This window comes from Chlamydomonas reinhardtii, chromosome 12 (genome assembly GCF_000002595.2).
Source record: "Chlamydomonas reinhardtii strain CC-503 cw92 mt+ chromosome 12, whole genome shotgun sequence".
Taxonomy (NCBI): domain Eukaryota; kingdom Viridiplantae; phylum Chlorophyta; class Chlorophyceae; order Chlamydomonadales; family Chlamydomonadaceae; genus Chlamydomonas; species Chlamydomonas reinhardtii.
In genome coordinates, this window is record NC_057015.1 from 3,581,383 (window position 1) to 3,600,278 (window position 18,896).

General features: G+C 65.0%; 4 protein-coding genes across 4 annotated transcripts; 1 reads left to right on the forward strand and 3 right to left on the reverse strand.

Moving 5' to 3' along the window:
- Positions 1-44: 44 nt before the first annotated feature.
- CHLRE_12g513701v5 (uncharacterized protein) lies at positions 45-6,770 on the reverse strand. The gene is made up of 15 exons (XM_043068272.1): positions 6,485-6,770; positions 6,042-6,216; positions 5,749-5,821; positions 5,062-5,191; positions 4,702-4,811; positions 4,011-4,186; positions 3,667-3,832; positions 3,293-3,489; positions 3,069-3,125; positions 2,684-2,908; positions 2,380-2,509; positions 1,965-2,186; positions 1,310-1,790; positions 648-1,051; positions 45-406 (listed from the first exon to the last, which is right to left on the reverse strand). Exons 1-15 carry the CDS (start codon positions 6,627-6,629, stop codon positions 68-70), a joined length of 3,030 nt encoding a protein of 1,009 aa, XP_042918367.1. The 5' UTR covers positions 6,630-6,770; the 3' UTR covers positions 45-67.
- Positions 6,771-6,822: 52 nt separating this feature from the next.
- Positions 6,823-8,430, reverse strand: CHLRE_12g513750v5 (uncharacterized protein). The gene is made up of 4 exons (XM_001702947.2): positions 8,303-8,430; positions 8,059-8,072; positions 7,759-7,840; positions 6,823-7,486 (listed from the first exon to the last, which is right to left on the reverse strand). Exons 1-4 carry the CDS (start codon positions 8,348-8,350, stop codon positions 7,310-7,312), a joined length of 321 nt encoding a protein of 106 aa, XP_001702999.2. The 5' UTR covers positions 8,351-8,430; the 3' UTR covers positions 6,823-7,309.
- A 54-nt stretch (positions 8,431-8,484) lies between these two features.
- CHLRE_12g513800v5 (uncharacterized protein) lies at positions 8,485-11,830 on the reverse strand. The gene is made up of 5 exons (XM_043068273.1): positions 11,601-11,830; positions 11,405-11,477; positions 11,124-11,278; positions 10,905-10,989; positions 8,485-10,722 (listed from the first exon to the last, which is right to left on the reverse strand). The coding sequence occupies exons 1-5, from the start codon at positions 11,700-11,702 to the stop codon at positions 10,466-10,468; spliced, it is 672 nt and encodes a 223-aa protein (XP_042918368.1). The 5' UTR covers positions 11,703-11,830; the 3' UTR covers positions 8,485-10,465.
- Positions 11,831-11,950: 120 nt separating this feature from the next.
- Positions 11,951-18,872, forward strand: CHLRE_12g513852v5 (uncharacterized protein). The gene is made up of 10 exons (XM_043068274.1): positions 11,951-12,090; positions 12,155-12,251; positions 12,403-12,507; positions 12,725-12,844; positions 12,975-13,168; positions 13,340-14,813; positions 14,967-15,013; positions 15,187-15,310; positions 15,488-16,312; positions 16,542-18,872. Exons 1-10 carry the CDS (start codon positions 12,056-12,058, stop codon positions 18,246-18,248), a joined length of 4,728 nt encoding a protein of 1,575 aa, XP_042918369.1. The 5' UTR covers positions 11,951-12,055; the 3' UTR covers positions 18,249-18,872.
- Positions 18,873-18,896: the final 24 nt, after the last annotated feature.

Genomic DNA, 18,896 nt, shown 5'->3' on the forward strand with positions numbered 1-18,896 from the left:
ACAGATTCTAGAGCAACATGTACTCCGCCCTGCCGCCAAAACCCGGTGGGCTGTGTCACTTCATGGCTCACCGCCGCCCACGCCCACGACCGCCGCCCCGAGCCCCGCCCCGGCCGCCGCCCCGGCTGCCACCCCGGCCACCCTTGCTCACGCCACCGCGCACGCCCATGCTACCCCCACGACCGCCCCCGCCCCCGCCACGACCACCACCACCACGCCCACCCCGGCCACCGCCGCCTCGGCCGCCGCCGCCCCGGCCGCCGCCGCCGCCCCGGCCACCGCCGCCCCGGCCACCGCCGCCCCGGCCGCCGCCGCCGCCGCGCTCCTCGCCGCCTTGCCCGCCCTTCTGCTGCTTGTGCTGCAGCCAGGCCTTCCGCCGCTCCACCACCTTGCGCTCCTTGCGCACCTGCGAGACACATGTTTGTGTTGAAATGACTCAGCTGCAAGTCCGCTACTGCGTGTGAGCCCGGTATCAGGCACGTGAGCAGCTGATCATCACACCGCGCTCATGCCAGCCGCCACCACAGAACATGCGGTACGGTATCGCAGCGGGTGAGCTGCACTGGATATGTGCCGGGCCCAGATGCGGTACGCACTGCCTCTCACCCGCTATCCCCTCCCCCCAAACATCACAGCCCCTTACCCACCTGGTCTTCCGTCTTGAGTCCGGCGTTGCGCGCCCCCAGCGGCTGCTGCCCGCCGCGGCCGCCCCGGCCTCCGCGGCCACCCCGGCCGCCGCGGCCGCCCCCGCCTGCTCCCGGTGACCCCTCCCGCTTGAAGCTGACGTGCCGGTTCTTCTTGTCGAACCGCGACGCCAGCCCGCCGCCGCCGCGCTCCGTGTCCTCCTCCTCGCCCGCCGCCGCCACGCGCTTGTGGTGGGACTTGCTCCACTTCTTGTACAGCTCTCCCTTGGCCTCCTCCCGCAGCTGCACCACCTTGCCCGCCTCGTTGCGGACCTTGCGCCCCTTGCGCTGCGTGTCCTCCGTGCCGCGCAGCACGTACTTCTTACTGCGCTTGTCCCAGTGGTAACGCCGCTTCTGGTCCGACATGCCTGCAATACCGCGGACGAAGAGGAGGAACAGGGGGATGGGCAAGGAACTGAGCAATGGCCAACAGAACATCAGGCGGCGAGTGACCCAGAATTGGTGCTGCCACTAGCTCATGCTACGAACCTGCCCCATCGCTGCACGCGCCGCCTTCACTTACGGTATTACAGCCCTCTGCCTCCCCAGTTTCCCTACATCCATTTCCCCATCACACCGCCACGCCGCCACACCCCCACACCGCCACGCCGCCGCGCCGCGCTCACCCTGCTGGTCCTCCGCCGTCAGGTCCAGCACCGCCGCCTGCAGCTCCGCGGCGCGTGTCTCCACCTCGAACTGCTCGTCGTGGAGCCGCCCGTCCCGCACGTGGCTGATGTACAGGCCCGGGTCCCTGTACCGCCCCTCCGCCACAACACCGTCGCCGTACGCCGCCGCTGCGGACGCCGCCGCCCGCGCGCTCTGCTTCTTGCCTCCAGCCGCCGCGCCTGCGCCGCCGCGCCCGCTGGGCCCTGCACCCGCACCCGAGCCACGCCGCCCCGCGCCGCCGTCCTCCTCGTCCTCCCCCTGGTCCTCATCGCCGTCGTCGTCGTCGTCGTCCGAGCCGCCCATCCCATCCTCGTCCTCGCCGCTGCCGCCGTACCCGTCCTCGTCGTCGTCCTCCTCCTCATCGCCCTCGTCGCGCTCGTCCTCCTCGCCTCCTCGACTGCGACGGCTGGCTGCCACCTGCTCGTCCGCCTCCAGGCGCATCTGCAGCGCCATATACACGCGCGCAAGCCAGCCCAAACACGGATCAACAACGAGCAATGAGAACCCCTGCCTGCGCTGCCCCGTACTTTTAGAACGATGCATCCCAACCCGCACCGCCCCCACCTCGGCGCCTCCGCCTTCGCTTCCCCTGCACCTTCCACCCCGGCCACTTGCCTTCTTCTGCCGCTCCTTCTCAATGATGTGCGCGTGCGCGGCGCGCTTGGTGGCCATGACCTCAGTGCTCTTGCCGCCGCGGCCCAGCGCGCCGCTGCCGCCCTCCAGAAGCAGTGGGTTGGCGAACGTGGACTTGACGCGCGCGATCTCGGCCTCAAACACGGTGGCGGCGGGGCGGAACGTCTTCAACCGCTCCGTGAACTGAGCCAGCGCCACCTCGTTCTGCATGGGAAGTTCGGAGGCGCAGGCAGGGTAGGGAGGTGATGAGCGCGGTATATTGCGAGGAATGCGGAGAGGCGGAAAGAGGCTTCAGATAACGGGACCGACAGGGGGTGCTATCGTACGCCACGGCGTGTACATTTTCGCATCTGCGACATAACGAGCCACTGAACGCGCCCGGCCCCTCCCCACCCACCTCGATCTGCGTGTACTTGGTCTTGGGCAGCAGCGCCAGCAGCATGGGGTGCACGCCCTCCTTGGTCAGCGCCCGCGCGCGCCGCACGCTCTGCGCGCTGGCCTGTGGCCGAGTCTTGCAGTACATGCTCCTGCGCGCGCATGCATCACGAGGCGGCATGCGTTGACGCGCACGTGGCCATGGCAATACCCACACGCCGCGGCGTGGGCGGGCCCCCAGCACCCCTCCGCCTCAAGCCCCCAACAGCCGAGCCCCCGAGCACCCAAGCCACCCGACCCTGGCACACACGCAGTTTCTCACGCACCAGGCATTGGTGAGCGTGCGCAGCATGCCCTCCAGGTCCGCCGACGCCTGCACCTGCTCCCGCACGTGCTCAATCAGCGGGTCCAGCACCACCGCTGGCAGGCTGCCGTACACGGACTCGGAGCTGCTGCTGGTGGCGGCGGCCGCCAGCGCCGCGGCGTCGGCGCCCTCCGCGGCGGAGCCGGGCGCCGGCATGTCGGGCACCAGCGGCGCGGGCTTGACGTCCCTATGCATGTGCGGGAGGGGTGCGCCTCGCCAACGTCAGGCCGGTGCCGCGGGAGGATGGCACCTGCCAACGTGACCCCGTGATTTCCGGCAGTGGGACACATACCGTAGCCCGTGTCCCCAACCTGTTACCAGCCCCACCGACCCATCCACCCACCCACCTGGACAGGTAGAGGTGCAGGTCCAGCAGGTATGGCAGCTCCTCGCGGGTGAGCAGGCTGCGAGCGGGCAAGCCAGCGAGCGGAGCGCGAGCGTGAGTTGGTTTGTGTCAATTGCATCAATACGTGCTGACCTCAGCCTGTAGCCATGACCACCACAAACTGCGCCAAAGCTCTGAATCCTCGCAACGCGCCCCCTCCTCAGCACTCTCATGCCTTGTACACACCTGTACGCCGTGCCCGAGCGGCCCGCACGCGCGGCGCGGCCCACTCGGTGCACGAACAGCTCCGGCTTGGGCGGGAAGTCGAAGTTGATGACGTTGTCGATGAGCGGGATGTCGATACCGCGGGCCGCCACGTCCGTGGTGACCAGCAGGTGGCTGCGGCCGGCGCGGAACTTGGCCACGTGGATCTTACGGGCGGTCTGTGGGCGGGCGTGACAGGAGGGCGCCGGCGGCGCAGGTGAACTGTGGGAGGGCATGGAGCAGGCTGCAGCGGACAAGCACGGTCGTGCCTCTAGCCCATCGCGTGCCCGGTGGCTGTCTAAATCTAAGCTTCTTTACACGCACACGCACCCTCCACAACCCGCCTCGTCCCGTACCTGGTCCATGCTTCCGAACACGCAGGCCGCGTCCACGCCCTCCTTGAGCAGCAACGTGTACAGGAACTCGGCGTGGTGGCGCGTGGCCGTGAACAGGATGGTCAGCTGGTTGGCGGGCACCACCTCGCGCACCAGGTGCAGCATGGCAGCCACCTTGTCCTCAAACCTGTAGGGGCGGTTCATGCCGTCAGGCGGGGCATAACGGTACGCTACAGAACCGCCCGTGCGCGCTTTCCTGCCAGGCTCCCGCCCCTGGGTTTCCGCTTCTAGGTTTTCCTGACATGCCCGTGCACCTGCAAGTTGTTTGACACACAAACACACACAACAGGCACATACACGCACACCTGCACGTGAAGAAGGCCAGCCCCAGCTCCGGCGATATCTTGCGCTCCGTGTCCAGCCGCACCAGCTGCGGCGCGTTTAGGCCGGCGGAGGCGAACTCCGCCAGCGTGGACGGCATGGTGGCGCTGAACAGCAGCGTCTGGCGGCCCGGAGACATCTTGCGCAGCAGCTCAGACACCTGAGTGTGGGCGACACGGTGGGGGCGGTGAGGTCGCTGCGCTTCGCGCTCGTTCGGAAGTTATGTGGATGGTGTGTATGCAGTGGCATGGGTTCGGTGGGAGCAGGAGCAGGTGCCATCAGGAAACCTCTTAGCACGTGTCATCCGCACGGCCGGTTACGGCTCGGGGAGTTGAGTACTGATGTCGTGTTGTCGTCGGCGGGTGATACGCGAGCTGCAGCCATCTCATGTTTGTAGACCAACCGAAATCGTGCTTGAGACAAGAAAGAAAAGGACGCTGCACCTCAGACCTATGCCTCATATTACCCGCACCCACGCCCTTCCCACACCGCTGTCGCTCCCACGCGGCACCCTTTGAGTCTCACGCAGCCATCTTGCCACCCCAGACAACCCATCCAGACAACCAATCCAGCCCAGCACCGCACCCCGCCAGCCGCTTCTGACCCAGCCCCAAACCTAGCCCTGCATCGAGCACCGCACCGCACCGCACCGCACCCGGCCTGCCCCCGGCGCACCTGCGCGATGAAGCCCATCTCGAACATGCGGTCCGCCTCATCGCACACGCAGTACTCCACGGCGCGCAGGCTGAGGCCCTCCACCTCCTCCAGGTGGTGCGCCAGGCGACCTGTGGCATGGAGGGGGGCAACAGGCAGTGGGCAACAGGCAGTGGGCAACAGGCAGTGGGCAACAGCGGGCAACGGGCAGCGGGTAGAGGGCACTGGGCCTCCTCATACTCCACCCGTGTAACTCCCCTTCCTCCTCCTATCCAGCCCCACCGCTGCGCCTTCCACAGCCACTCCGCCCATGCCTGCACACCAATCCGCCCCAACCCCCGCCTACGCCTCTCCGCCTCCCCCCCGCCTCAAGCGCCTCACCTGGCGTGGCCACGATGACGTCGGGGTTGGCTGCCAGCTCCGCGAACTGCACCTCCATGGAGTCACCGCCCACCAGGCAGGCGGTGCGCAGGCTGGTGTACTTGCACAGGTCACGAACCGTCTTGTGCGTCTGCAGGCGGGGCGGGGAAGCGGACGGGCGTAAGGGTGGGAGGAAAGGCGGGCGGAAGCGCCAAGGTGGCTGGGTATGGATATCATTGATGGGAAAGGCGGGGCGCGGACGCACATGCAACTTCGCTTATGCGGCAAGCTTGACGGCTTGTGTGGTGTGCTGTTTGCTGGCTGCAGGTTTCAGCGTGATCAGGAAATCCCTTAACACGTGTGCAATCCTCAGTGCCGGATGCGGCCTCGGGCGGTTTGGTACCCCTGGGGCTTCATCCCGGGGCCAGCCGCGAGGCGCCATCATGCACCCATTCCCCACCAGACGTCACGTAAAAAGCTAGCCCTACCCTTGCCGCCGGACACCTCGGCCTGCTCCGGACCGACAACGCAGCCGGCTCGGACGCACGCCTTAGCACCAAGGCTCTGCGACACATCCGCGTGGCCCAGTTGCAGCCACCACAACCATCGCCTCCCCACCCCAACCCCACCCCATCCCTCCCTCTGACCCAGTCCGCTCCGCTGCCGCGCCGCGGCCGGCACCGTAGCCACAGGGCCACAGCCACGCACCTGCAGCGCCAGCTCACGTGTGGGCGACAAGATGACTGCACGGGCGCCCGCGCGGATGCTGTGCTCCTTAAGCCTGCAGCCAGCAATAAGCGCGTCGGTTAGGGGTGAAGAGGGAAACCATGCAGCCGCGACCGCGGCCGTGCAGGCCCAGAAACGCAACTCGCATTCCACTGCTCAGGCACCCTTGTCCCGAAGACAGCCCCATCGTCCACAACGCTCTTGTCCTCAACCCATAGCGGTGTCGCCGACAGGTGACATCCTATACGATACAATGTCAGCGATGGTCTTCCTACCTGTGGATCATGGGCAGCACGAAGGCGGCTGTCTTGCCGCTGCCGGTTCGCGCCATGCCCACCACGTCCAACCCCTGCATGATCATGGGCATCGCGCGCCGCTGGATGGGCGTGGGCAGCCGGTAGCCCTTGCGCTTGATGGCGCGCAGCACGTCGGGCGAGAAGCCCATGCTGTCTGCAGGGGGAGAAGGTGCGAGGGCGGCAGCCGCAGGGGCAGTCAGGGGCCGGGTAGGGCCGTGAGGCTTGGGCTGGTGACGGCAAGTGCACGGCGCAGCTTGCAGTGGAAGTCGAGCCGTCGAGACCAACCGAACAGAAGCGCAGCCGCCAGCCGACTTGAGCAGCCAGAAAGTTGCGTACAGAGCACAGGAAGCATTGCTGTCGAACTTTGCTGAGCCAGCAGAGCACCTGCGCCGGCAGCAACACCAAGCATCGGTCTCGCTCACCGAAAGTTCCAGCCTTCATCTTCTTCTTCTGCTCCTTGAGCTTCTTGGCCCGACGGCCACCAATAGGCTTTTCCTCTTCATCAAACCCAAAGTCCAGCACCTCCCCGCCTCCGCCGCCTCTCGGCTTCTCCTCGTCGCTATCCATCTTAATATTGGGATGCTAGGGCCTTGTAATAATTTAAGTTGATTCACTAGGAAACGTAGTGTCGTCAAAAGACTTGAGAATGTCAAGTGCCAAACCCTGGTGTGCGCTCGGCTCGCTGTCTTTGACGCCCAGGCGTTTCAGTTGATGCTACCGGTACAGGCTTATGCCAGGCAAATTCTGTCTGCACTGTTGCTGATGCCAGCCGCATTGCACAGGCACGCCCTCGCTCACCCTCCTGGCCCCCGACCTGCCGACGGCACGCGCTTTTCACACAACTGCTTACACTGGGCCTGCTGGGGCGGCGCCAGCAATACTGATGTCACATACAACACGAGGCGCAAAATTGTACCCCCAACAAGTTGCAGTCATGCCCGCCCATCGCCCTCCATATCAGCCTTCGCGCTCCACCTTGGGTACCGCCCTGCGCTTAGTCCGTCCTTCAATACTCAACAACGAACGCTCGCATACTAAGCCACGGCAGCTCTTCTGGCTGCTGTCCGCAAGGATCCTCATATCACCAACATGGTCTCCACCTGGCACCTGCTCCAGACTCTCAGGGGTGGCGTACAAAGCCTGCCGCAGCCGCATTCAAGCGCCTGAACGGTTTCATCTGCCCCGCAACCTGCGTTAAATAAGTAAACTGGGCCGGCCTGCCGCCCGTCAAGCTCCCGGTCTGCCATTTACAGAGCACCGGCCTCCTGCAGCAGCTTCTTCAGGGTGCCGTTGGCGGCGGCGGCGGCGGTGTCATCGCCACCGCCCAGGAACTTCCCGCCCACGAACACGCGGGGCACGGAGCGGGCCCCCGTCAGCTCGCGCAGGGCGTCCTGCATCTCGTCCATGTCGGCACGGCCGTCCAGCTGCAGTCGGGGAGGGGCGCACACAGCGTCGCAGCATGTCATGAACTGGGAGGAGGGGGGTGAGGCAACTTGCCGCGGCCGCGGTGTGGGCGCCAACTGGCAGGTGCGCATGATTGCATTCCGGCCAGTACCGCACAGCCCCAACATTGCCGGAGCAGCGGAGTGACCGAAGCTCTTGATATGCGTGTGTTCTTTCACTCTCGCGAGGCGGGCTAATGGCGTTGCCTCAGCCACGTACCTGCACGCTAGGGAATCCCCACCCACTAACCCACCTCGATGACGGTGTACTGGCTGGGCTGCAGGAACTGGTTGATGGAGCTCTTGGCCTTCATGCAGTAGGGGCAGTGAGTCTTGCTGCGAGCGGGGTAGAGGCGAGAGCGGGCAGCCGAAAGTTGGCGAGCAAGTGAGCCGCAGGGATGACCCCGGGGAAGGCTACTGCTACTGCTAGGCAATCGTAACGCTGCGTGCGCTGGGGACAAGGGGCCTGCCGCGTGCTATCGCACCCCGCCCCTAGCTGGTTTGAAGCAACGTAATTACACCAGCGCACATCGCTGGTGCTGCGGTGTCCGCACCTGTACACGACCACCTGAACAGGAGGGCAGGGGCCGAAGGGGCGCGGGAGGGGGTCGGGTCAAGACTAGAGGTTCGCAGGCCGGGTCATACACGTGCGCGGCCCCGCACTGCGACCCAGATGCCAGCAGCTGTAATGCAAGTGCTTGCGCCCCTGCAGTTTGGAGGGTTCATTCGCGGCGTGCCCGCGCTCGCCCTGCCGCATTTCCCGGGCCCATCCAACCCCACGCGCGCGCGTCGCCTTGCCTTGTTCTTGGCAACCGTCTCCCTAATTGAGTCCAGCTTGGTTGCCATAGCGCGAGTGACAAGAGTCCGCCGGCCAGCGACCGAGGCGAAGGCAGCAGAACGAGTAGCGAGCATTTTGTTGTTCGTTGTAGAAAACGAAAGGCGCGAATATGACCTATAAATAAAGTATGATGATCTGGAGGGACCGGGATAGTCTACAATGCCGACGGGAACGTGTGGGCAATGCAGGGCGGCGACTCAGCCACACCTGACACTGCCACCCACCGTCACCGATTGGCCACTGCCTAACACCGTTAGCCACTGCCGAACACCGCCCACTCAGCCCTTCTTCACCTGTCCATACTCCAAACTGCTCCACCTCTGCCTGCGCCTTCACGAGACGGACCTGATGCCGGCTAGCGACCGTAATGCATAAACCCCCGTTTATTAGCTGACACCGCACGCACCTCCTCCTTCCCGGCGTGCCCTTCTACGTGGGGGCCCCAGCTCTTTTGACGCGCCGCCTCCGGGGCTTGAGCTCATGTTTATCCCAACAATCAGCAAGCCCTCCATCCAGCGCGATTGCGCGGCTTATGAGGGTGGCCGGTATATGCTCAAGTTCAAACGCATGCGTTATGCTACCCGCCGCAACACGAGTTGAACACGTCTGTACTAGGTTTCCGGGCCTAGGTTTCTACAAGGACAGGAATGCACGTCGTGCTCACCACCTTGTAACCACACACAACATGTACTCTCTGCCGGCGGAAGTTAACCTTCATCCTGCCTCGCTCCTCGCGTGTTCCATTCATGCCTGCAGCAGCCTATCACTGTCCTCCATCCCTCACACATATAGACAAGACGCGGGCCACCACCAGCGCGCAGTGCATTCATCACCTTGTTTGCTGCCCAAACAATGAAGTCCATAGCATTCATCCCGAGCCACGGTTCGCAATGATGCGCAACTAGGCTCTGCACCCAGTCGTTTTAGCACCGGGAAGCTGTTAATCCCCCGTCACGCCGTCAATCCGCATTGCCTCCCCCACACTTCCACTTCCCGCGCCTGCTGCATGCGGCACACACGCACTCTGCTCAAGCAATCACACCACACGCACATCTGCGCAGGACTCGCACGGCGCGCTGCCAGCCTACCCAAGCTTGCCCAACACGCTGGGTTTGGTCACACACACATACACACACTCCAGCACTCAGTCGTAGCGCAAGCATGGGCAGGACTACATACCGCGGCATACGGACCCTCAACACTTCATAAGTGTGTTGCCATTATGGGGTAGCAGTCCTCGCCATTTTGTTATGCCATCTACCCCTTGCCTGCCACGTTGCCCGCCACCCAGCCCCGCCCGTCGGCAGCAACTCAAGTCCCGTGTAACGGGGAGCATTCGGCCTTTACGGCACCCTAAAGCGGCACAGCACTCAAGCACGTGCACTAACCGGGGTGAGGCGGCTCTCACGCCACAAAATCGAACCTGTGAAAACTCGATTGGCTTGACGCAATGAAGCGCCCAGATAAGCATACAGGATGCCACCTCCATACACCGCGCCCCACATCATCACCCGACCCCCTGCTGCTGTGCTCCCGGGACAGCGCCAGCGGCCGGCCAAACTAGCATAAATAAACATTACATCCGAGCGCCGCTAACCACCTACCGCTGGAGCTTTCGCGCCAAGCCTGAAACTACCGTACTGATAGCCACGTGAGCTTACGAACATACCCACACGCGTCTCCATTCCATACGTTTCTTGCTCTTCCTCCTCCTCAGCATCTGCATGGTTTACGGCTTATCGGTACCGCGTTTAAAGCATGCGAGATAACATCATACCCAGCCAACGCTGCCGGCGCATGCCCAAAAGACTAGCATGATGAAATTGCTGCCAGTACTGGCGCAGTATGCAGCCTCCTCAGTACTACATTGCTTCATAAGACATCCCGACACGGCTGCGTACAAACACGCAACGTTGCTCAGAGAAGGGGCGTTATTCAAGTGCATATGCCTCAGCCGGGACCCCGCGCTGCCTCACATGGCCTCGCGATGGGGATCGGCATGGCAACCAATGCAAAGTGTGCATGCAGCGAGTGAGCCATACCGACCGGCCTCTCTGTCCCCGTGCACGCCAGCCACTTGTGACACCAGCCAGAGCTGCCTGAGCTGGGCCACTCCAGGCGCATCAGGTGTTTGGCCGCACCCGCGCCGGCGGCCGCGGCGGGATTTCCCCATTGAACGGCTGCCGCTGCCATGCCTGCTGCCCTGCCACTGCCGTCGAGTGCCCCATCGCCGGGTCATATGGACCCCCGCCGGGCCGCACCGGCGGCGGCTGGGGGTGCAGGAAGGTGGGCCAGGGCAGGTAGCTGAGGACGCACGGGATGAGGAACGCCACCGTCATCATCACCAGCATCACCACGCTGGTGCGGTCAAACATGTGAGCTGCATGGGGCAAGCGCAAATGTACAGTGCCAGCAGGCGTCAAGACGGGTCAGCCGTTCATCAGTAAGCCTGGACGTATGCGATATCGGCGGTATGGGATTGGGCGTGCGCCTGGCTTGGCCTCTGTATGCAATCTTCCACAAACGACATAACCCTTCGCGTGGGTAACTACGGTATCTCACCGTAGAAGACGAAGAGCAGCCACAAAAGTGCCAGGATAGATCCAAAGATCCACATTAGAACCGTCCCGGGGTCCACGACATCCAGCTGCAGGGTGCATTGGTGCCAGCAAGTATGGCAGCAGCGTGAACAAGGCTGTCATCACCTCCCATGGATACCGAAACCCAAATCCCCGATTCCAGCATCAGGCCGGTCTCAGCGCAAGCCACTGTTAGTCTCACCCAGTCCACCGGCGGCTGCTCAACAACGGGCGGCGGTGGTGGCGCCGGCTGCGGCTGCACCACCTTCCGCGGCGGTGCGGGCGGCGGCCGCACCGGCTGCGAGTCCACGACCATGCAATGCAGCACGCGGCCAGGTGCTTTGGACACATCGTCGTCTGCGTGTAAAGTGCACAGGCATGTTCAGCGCCCGTGGCTGCAGGCGTCAAGGTAGTACGGCTGTGCGGCTCTGTCTGGGGAGGTACCACACAGGGCCGCTGGCGTAACTTGCTTAGGCCGCTTACCCGCGAACAGCTCGCGCCCGGCGCACAGAACCCGCAAAAACTTTCCAGGCGGTAGCTCTTTCACCTTGGAGACCTGCGTGGGGCAGAACACGTAGCAGCGTCGTCACCTGCTTGCAGAGTTACATGGGCCCCATCCATGCATCCAAAAGCCGTGCTACGAGCGCGCAACGCAACATGAGCATGAAGACATACCTACCTCTGCTACCAGCAATTCCATCCTGTCGCCGCTGCTGACCCGAACCAGTACATCGGGCTCGTGCTCCGCGCCCACGAACTTGATCCGAAATTCGGTGCTCATATTGCCTATGTGCAGCGCATGTACATATCAAGGCAGCATCCCCGCTTTTGCGGGCTTCTGGTTCCAGCACCTTCTGTTCTGGCTGATAATGCAAATATGAAATCAGCTTTTGTATCGGCCGGGGATACAGTGGCCCAGAGCCGGGCAGAACTGTTTTGCCGAATTGCGAGTTCAGGGCGCGATTGGCTCTCGGGCAGAGAACCCTATAGCCGATGCCCAAAAAGCGCTTATGAAATAAACCGCTTGAAATGCTTAAACGTTCTTATGTCTCGACGATGAGCAGGCGCAGCTCGAGAAATGGTCCTGGAAACGGCCTAGCCAGGCGCCCACGGAGCCCCTAGGCACAAACTGCGATGAAGCTGCACCTACTAACGGGCCTCAGTATAGGGTAAGTTGCACCTTGCGCTTGCCTCGTTGCATGGTTGAACACAATTTCTGTGGGCGTGTCGCAGCCCGTTTGCGCCTCGACGGAGCGCGTACCGCGCCGTGCTCTCAGACAATGAAAACAAGCGCTTCGTCATCCTTATCTTGCGTGAACAGCCGCAGCAGGTGCGCGTGTGAAGAAACCGGGGCAGTCCATGCTGTGGACACGGTGTCGGTGCCTCCCACTGCCGCTGCGGCCTTCCCTCAGTGCCTGCCGTTCCCCTTGCTCCCGCCAGTACTTTAAGTCCTTTATAATCTCTATCCCTTTCTCCCGTAGGCTGACGGCGGACTTGGCCAGGCGCTGCAGCAGTGTCTCGACCGCTTGTGGGACAAATCAAAGGAGAACCCATTTGCATGGGGAGAAGAAAGCCCCGCCCACAAGGTGTGGCAGGTGCACGATCCGGTTTAACCATATGAACAGCCATATGCTATATGCATGTGCCGGGGGCTGCGGCATCCGTGGGCATGGAGGACCTTCGGAGACCGGCGCCGTTGTTAACCGCTGCGCTATGCGGCCGCGGCTCTTGAACTTCCCTGGCGCCGCCGCAAGAGTTGACCGACGGCGTGCGCGTTGACCCGCCGGCTCCCACCGCACACAGGTCGTAGCTCTGGAGCTAGACTGGTCAGCCATCGTGGGCATTGACTATCGCTGCCCGCTGCATGACGATGGGCGCCTGACGCTGGAGGCGCGACAGGTCGTCAAGCGGTGCTTCAAGACGGTGCGCCGGGCTGGATACTAGGCCACACTTTGCACCAAGGACAGGATGCAGCGGCGGGCGGCTCTATCACGAAGCTGTTTCTGCCGTCTTTTCGTGCTGCAACCCGCTCCTCCGCGCCTTTTTGTCACAGGTGGAGGATGCGCGTGACTTTTACTCGCCGGTGCCTGCTCAGGCCACCAGCTCACGCCGCGCCGCACTCTCGGCGGCGCCCACACCCAGCAAGGTTTCGCTGGAGGGTCACGCCTGGGCGGGTGTGGGCGGCGGCGGTGGCGGCCTTGGTGATGCCGTGATGACTGCACACCTTCAGAGGCCCGGCGCATTAGGGTAGGCGCTCGTTGATGTGGGTCGCATGCATGGAATTGTACCTTACGCAGCCGAGCGGACCTAAATTTCTCATGCGAAGACGCTATCTGGGTGAAGAATCTAATATGTGCACGTGTATCTGTTGCGCAATCGTTCTTGCCACCGTACCCTGCGCCTGCATCGCATGTGCAGGCAACAGACCTCGCATTCTCCGCGGGAGCACCCCCGGCCGCGCAGCACAAGCACCTCAAGCGCCTTTGCTGCCGCAGCTGGGTGCGCCGGGCCGTCCCATGCGAGGCCGGACACCACTGGCTGGCGCGCCCTCAGACGTAGCGCGGCGGGGCCTGCGGCGGCGTCCACAGGGCGCGGACAGGATGCGCAGCTGCGTGAAGAAGCGGCACCTTCCTGGCCGTCCCGCAGTGTCAGCGCCAGTCGAATGAGCCGGCCGTGCAGTCAGACCGGCCACCGGTCCAGGGTCACGGCACCGGGGGCAGCGAGCTGCTACACGGCAGCTGCGGCCGCAGGCGCCGGCGGCTGCTTGTCCGCGGACGAGGCGCCGAGCGGCAGCCGAGCGCAGTCGGCCTTCACAGGAGCAGCCGCAGCGGCGGCGTCTGCAGCGGCAGTGGCACTTAACGCAGCTGCCGCGGCGGCAGCGGGGGGAGCTGAGGGGCTCCGGTGTCTGGCGGCCAGGCGGAGACTGAACCTGAACGTGGAGCTGCCGTCGTGGGCGTCGGGCGGGACAGCAGACGGTGGGCTGTCGAGCAGGTCGCAGACGGGCACAGGGCGAAGCCGCGATGCCGCTGGTGCGTCGGGGGGCGGTGGTGGCGGGGGGGGCCTAAGCAAGCCCATGACGCGTGCGGAGATGACCCGCCTGAAGCACGAGGAGGTGTCGTCGCCACGGCGAGTGCGCTCCGTGGACAACCTAGCAGCCTTTGGGGATCAGCACCAGCAGCACCGGGAACCACACCCGCGGCAGGAGCAGGTCGGGACGAGGGCGGTGGCGGACAGCAGTGACGGCTCCGTCTGCGCTGCCGCCCGCGACCGGGGAGTTGCCAGCCTGCGGCAGCGCCCATGCTCCACAACCGCGCTGCAGCTAAACGGCCGCAGCCGCAACAGCAGCAGGTCCCTGCTTGGCGGGGCGGCGGCGGAGCGGGGCTCGGACCTGCACGGGTCCCTGTCAGGCGTTGGGCCCAACCGCGCCTTCAGCGGTGACCTTGACGCCGTGACCGCGCCGTACAACGCGCGCCTAGCCGCAGCGCGCGAGGCCGCCTACCGGCGGAGCTGTGACGCGGAGGCGCTGGCGGCGGCCCGTGTGCATGCGCGGCAGCACGGCGGCGCAAGCAGCACACGGAGCGTGCACTACCACCGGTCGCCGCCAGGGTGGGGCACATCGTGGGAGGACCTCAGCCGTCTGGCCGCCGCAGCCGGCAGCAGCGGTGACCCCGGCAGCGCACTCAGTGCGGGCAGCGGCGGCCGGGCCGCTGCAGCCGCAGCGGGGACAAGCGGCGTGGGCGACTCCGGGCCGGCCGTGGCCGCGGCGGCCGCGGCTGACGATGTGCCTCGTGCAAGCCGGTGGACGGTACCCAGTGGCACCTATCGCGCCTGCACGTTGGTACTCAGCTTTCGGGACCCGTTCTTGCCGCAGATGCTGCGCCGCTTTGTGAAGGTGCGCGTGTGCGGGGGTGGTCAAACTCGAACCGCCAGGCCTACGACTTGCCTAGGAGCTGTAAGCCAAATATACTGTAGTGCAGGGGTGTACACGTATGATTTACAACGCATGTACATGACGCACCCTCGCCTGTCCCACGCCAATGCGCAGAGCGACATTCGCCTGCTGAAGCTGTACGAGAGCGGGCTGCCACCCTGGTGAGTTAGGGCGGACGTGGGATCCACCAGACGAGGCCTTTGTGGCCCCTGCGGCATCGTGGGTCACGATGCAAACTGCAATCCTGGCTGAGCGTATGCAGGCATGGTTGACGTGTGCGGGTATCTGTCGGCGGTCGTGTGCGCGGCATTGAATGTGTCCCCCATACGCACAGGGCCATGCTGATGCCGTGCTACGGGTTGCCGTACCGGCCGTGGATGCGGCGGGCGGCCTGGCTGGCCTTCCTGGCCATCTCCGTGGTTTCCATGGCCGCCGGCTTCTACGACCTGTGGCGGAACGTGAGCCTATCATGAGCGCTTGCTGGTATTGGAATGACGCGTTTGCGCGTGTGGAAGTGTACGTGTGCAGCTGCCCTTGACCAGCTGTGCCGCATTTTAGCACCTTGGCATGCAACCGGTAGCACAGCTTCATACCAGCCACTTCTTATCAGCCAGTCCATTGCTTATTCCCTGCAGGTGCCGTTCCTGAAGCAGGTGGTGACCGCCATCGCCTCGCGCCTCTACCTGCCGGCCGCCGAGTTCTGGGACCGCCTCAGCGACTGGCTGGAGCGCCACACGCAGCTGCGCATGAGCATCCTGCTCACCTACCTGTTCAGCAAGTCGCCGCTGCTGGTGTCCTTCATGCGCGCGCTCCGCAGCCTGGCGGCGCTGCTGCAGCAGCTGCTGGCGCCGGCCCTCGCGGCGCTGGGCGCGGCCCTGGCGCCCGTGGCGTCGCTGCTGCAGGCGGTGGCGGCTGGGCTGGGCGGCGGCGTGGCGGCAGCGGCGGGTGCGGTGGCGCAGGCGGCGGCGCCCGTGGTCGCGGCGGCGGCGGCTTACGGCTCTGAGGCCGCAGCATTCGCGGGCATGGTGCTGGGGCCGCCGGCGCGGGCGGTGTGGGGCGTGGCGGTGCTGGTGGCGCAGCTGGTGCGGCTGGTGGCGGCGCTGTTGGGCATGGTGCTGGTGGGGCCCGTGCAGCTGGCCTACACGGTGGGGGGCGCGCTGAGCTGGGCGGGCGGCGAGCTGGCGGAGCAGGTGGCGGCGGCGTGGCAGGGCCTGGTGTGGGCGCTGCAGTGGACCGTCACGCTGGGCCGCGCGGCGCAGCGCGTGGCGCCAGCGATGCAGGCCGGCGCACGGGCGGCGGCGTCGGCTGCGCGGGCAGCGGGTGCGGCGGGCGGTGCTACCGGCGGCGCCGTGGGCGGTCTGACGTCGGGCGTGGCGGTGTGGCAGTGGCTGGGGCTTGAGGTGGTGGGCGCGTACAATGCAGTGCGCCTGACCTTCGTGCAGGCGCTCAAGTCCTTCCAGGCAAGTTGCCGCAGCCACGGCCGAGCACATTGTCTTTAGCCTGGTACAGCCAGGCGCTAGACCAACGCTGTACATGTTTGGGTAGTTCTGTATGGGCGGTACATGCCGTCCGCTTGACCCAACCTTTCTGTCCTCGGCGCCGCTCCCGCTCCCGGTCTCCTCCTCGCTCGTTTGCATTGGGTTCGGTTTAATTTGGGCTGCCATCTAAAACCCCGCCCACTACCCGCAGGCCGTCATGAACTTCCTGTGCACGGTGGCGTGTGTGACGGTGCAGCACCGCGTGTCGCTGCTGCTTCAACTGCGCCGCTTCCTCACGCGCCAGAAGGGCCGGCTACCGGCCGCCGTCGCCGCCTCCGTGCCGCTGCCGTCCTTCGTCAGCATGCCCTCCTTCGACGGCGGCGGCTCCTCCTCGGGCGGCCCCCAAGCCCGCTCGTCTTATTCGCTCACGCTGTCCACCTCAGGCAACCTGGCCAGCCTGCTCTCTGGCCACTCCAACGGTGGCGGAGCCAGCGGGCACCTGCCTTCGGTGTTCAGTCGCGGCCTGTCGGGGGTTCTGGAGGCCGAGGCGGAGGCGGACGAGTCGTCAATGAGCTTGCCGGGCGGCGCGTCGCCGGGCGGAATGTACCACTACAGATACGTCGCTGTGGCGGCGGCCGCGGCAGCGGCTGCCGGAGGTGACAGCAGTGAGCCGGACAGCGGCGACATGCGGGTGCTAATGGCGGCCATGATGCAGCGCGAGCAGGCGGAGGCAGAGACAGGAATGGATATGCGGGGAGAGGAAGCGCTGGGCCGGCGGCTCGAAACTGGCGCCGGCGGTGTGGCGCACGGCGGCGCGTTGTTCCGCGGCTCTGCCGCGGCGGGGCTGCGGCGGCGGCATGTCGGGGGAGATGGCAGGGGCCACGCTGGCCGCAGCGAGCCGCTGCTGCAGCGCCAGCTGTCAGCTGTGGACGAGTCGGAGCACGAGGGCCTGTCTGGGCCGCAGGGGCGATGGCCCTGGGGTGGTAGTGGCGGCGGCGGCCCCACTGGAGGGCCCGGCACCAACCACGCGTCGGCGCGCCGGCACACCGCGGACGAGGCGGCGGGCAGCTGGCAGCACGCCAGCTGGGATGCGCTGCGGGGATCAGAGCGGGGCAGCAGGCACGAGGAGGAGGAGGAGGAGGAGGAGGACGAGGAGGAGAAGGCGCCAGGGTATTGGCGGGCGGCGGCTAAGGCCTTGTCCGCGTCACTGAACAGCGCAGAGCAAGGGCGCAACCAACGGGGCTCTGGGCGTGGCCAAAAGCCCCAGCACGCCTCCGCAGGAGAGGGCCTTGCCCAGGGGCAAAGACAGGAGCCGCGACAAGGGAAGAAGAAGCGGCAGCAGAAGCAGCCCCACACGCGACGCGTGGAGGGGCACACCTCTTCAGGCGAGGCCGTGCATGAACGCGGCAGTGGCAGTAGCAGTGGCGGAGGAGGCGGCCTGGCGGGCGGCCCGCCCCTGGTGCGCGCGGAACCAGCGCCGCACATTGCCAGGCATGGGGCGTCCGGTGGCGTGCCCCGTGTCGAGGGCACTTTCACGGTGTTGGGTGGGATGCCAGCGCCGGCGCCGGAGGACATTCCACTGGCGCGGCATCTGCGGTCGTCTTCGGCGCCGTTGGTCGCGAGGCCGCAGGATGCGGGCTCCTCCCCAGCGACCTTTCCAGCACTGGTGCCTGGAGCAGCGGGCAGTAGGAAGCAGCTACTGAACGGACTTGGGGCCAGCAGCTCTGCGGAGGCTCAAGTGTCTGGCGCAACTTCAGGAGAAGTTGCCACTGGCGGGCCGGCGCGGCAGCATCGCCCGAGTGACGGTGGCTGCTCCCAGCCGCCAGCGTTGGGCAATAACGGTAACGGGCCGGCGGGGCGGGCAAGTACGCAGCAGGGGATGCTGCAGAAGCAGCGGGCCGTTCCCGCGGCGTGCTGAATTGACGGCTGCCCTGGTGGGTAGAGGTGGAGCGGGAGTACAATTTAGGGAATGTCTTTCATATGGGGCTCACGCACTGGCATGTGGCCTCTGCTTCGACAACCTGCTGTAAACGCCAGATTCTTTTACACTTCGAGCACTGCGTCATTTGGCAGTCGGCCCTCCTGTATGCATATGTTTTGATGCCCCGCCTTATTGGCGGGCGCCGTGTCGACAGGAACTGTATGTAGACTTGGATGCCGTGTCTATTGCGGCCCGTCAGTGGATACGGACGCGTTTTGGGCAGGATTGATGTTTGCGCATGGACTGCGGGAGATGGGGGCGGTCCGGTTGTTTTACTTCACCGTTGAAACTTTGAGGCACAGACGAGTAAGAATGCGGTGCGAACAAGTTGAACTGTAGTATGTGAGGCAAGTGACCGTCGGCAGCCTTGGACGGGTCGCTCTGCCGCTTGACGGGGGCACGTCGTAAGCGGCCGTATGCGGCCGTACGCGATCATTCCGTGAAGAGGGGCGAGGAGCGCACATGCATCGGCTCGGTGTTTGGATAGCGTAGTTGCTGTGTAACACAGGTTGTAGTTTCTGTGTAACACAGGTTGTAGTTGCTATGTAACACAGGTCGAGTTGCAACATGAACCATGAGTCGCTC

What these genes read in the sequence shown, in the direction of transcription:
- CHLRE_12g513852v5 (XM_043068274.1), top strand. Translation starts at nt 12,056, where the DNA reads ATGAAGCTGCACCTACTAACGGGCCTCAGTATAGG. An exon ending in CTAACGGGCCTCAGTATAGG is followed by an intron (nt 12,091 to 12,154) that starts GTAAGTTGCACC and finishes GGCGTGTCGCAG; the next exon opens with CCCGTTTGCGCCTCGACGGA. An exon ending in TCAAGCGGTGCTTCAAGACG is followed by an intron (nt 12,845 to 12,974) that starts GTGCGCCGGGCT and finishes TTTTTGTCACAG; the next exon opens with GTGGAGGATGCGCGTGACTT.
- CHLRE_12g513701v5 (XM_043068272.1), bottom strand. Translation starts at nt 6,629, where the DNA reads ATGGATAGCGACGAGGAGAAGCCGAGAGGCGGCGGAGGCGGGGAGGTG. An exon ending in CGCTCGGGCACGGCGTACAG is followed by an intron (nt 3,126 to 3,292) that starts GTGTGTACAAGG and finishes GCCCGCTCGCAG; the next exon opens with CCTGCTCACCCGCGAGGAGC. An exon ending in GACGGCGGAGGACCAGCAGG is followed by an intron (nt 1,052 to 1,309) that starts GTGAGCGCGGCG and finishes GCGGTATTGCAG; the next exon opens with GCATGTCGGACCAGAAGCGG.
- CHLRE_12g513800v5 (XM_043068273.1), bottom strand. Translation starts at nt 11,702, where the DNA reads ATGAGCACCGAATTTCGGATCAAGTTCGTGGGCGCGGAGCACGAGCCC. An exon ending in CGGGCGCGAGCTGTTCGCGG is followed by an intron (nt 11,279 to 11,404) that starts GTAAGCGGCCTA and finishes CTTTACACGCAG; the next exon opens with ACGACGATGTGTCCAAAGCA. An exon ending in GCTGCTCTTCGTCTTCTACG is followed by an intron (nt 10,723 to 10,904) that starts GTGAGATACCGT and finishes TGCCCCATGCAG; the next exon opens with CTCACATGTTTGACCGCACC.
- CHLRE_12g513750v5 (XM_001702947.2), bottom strand. Translation starts at nt 8,350, where the DNA reads ATGGCAACCAAGCTGGACTCAATTAGGGAGACGGTTGCCAAGAACAAG. An exon ending in GCCAGTACACCGTCATCGAG is followed by an intron (nt 7,487 to 7,758) that starts GTGGGTTAGTGG and finishes CCCCGACTGCAG; the next exon opens with CTGGACGGCCGTGCCGACAT.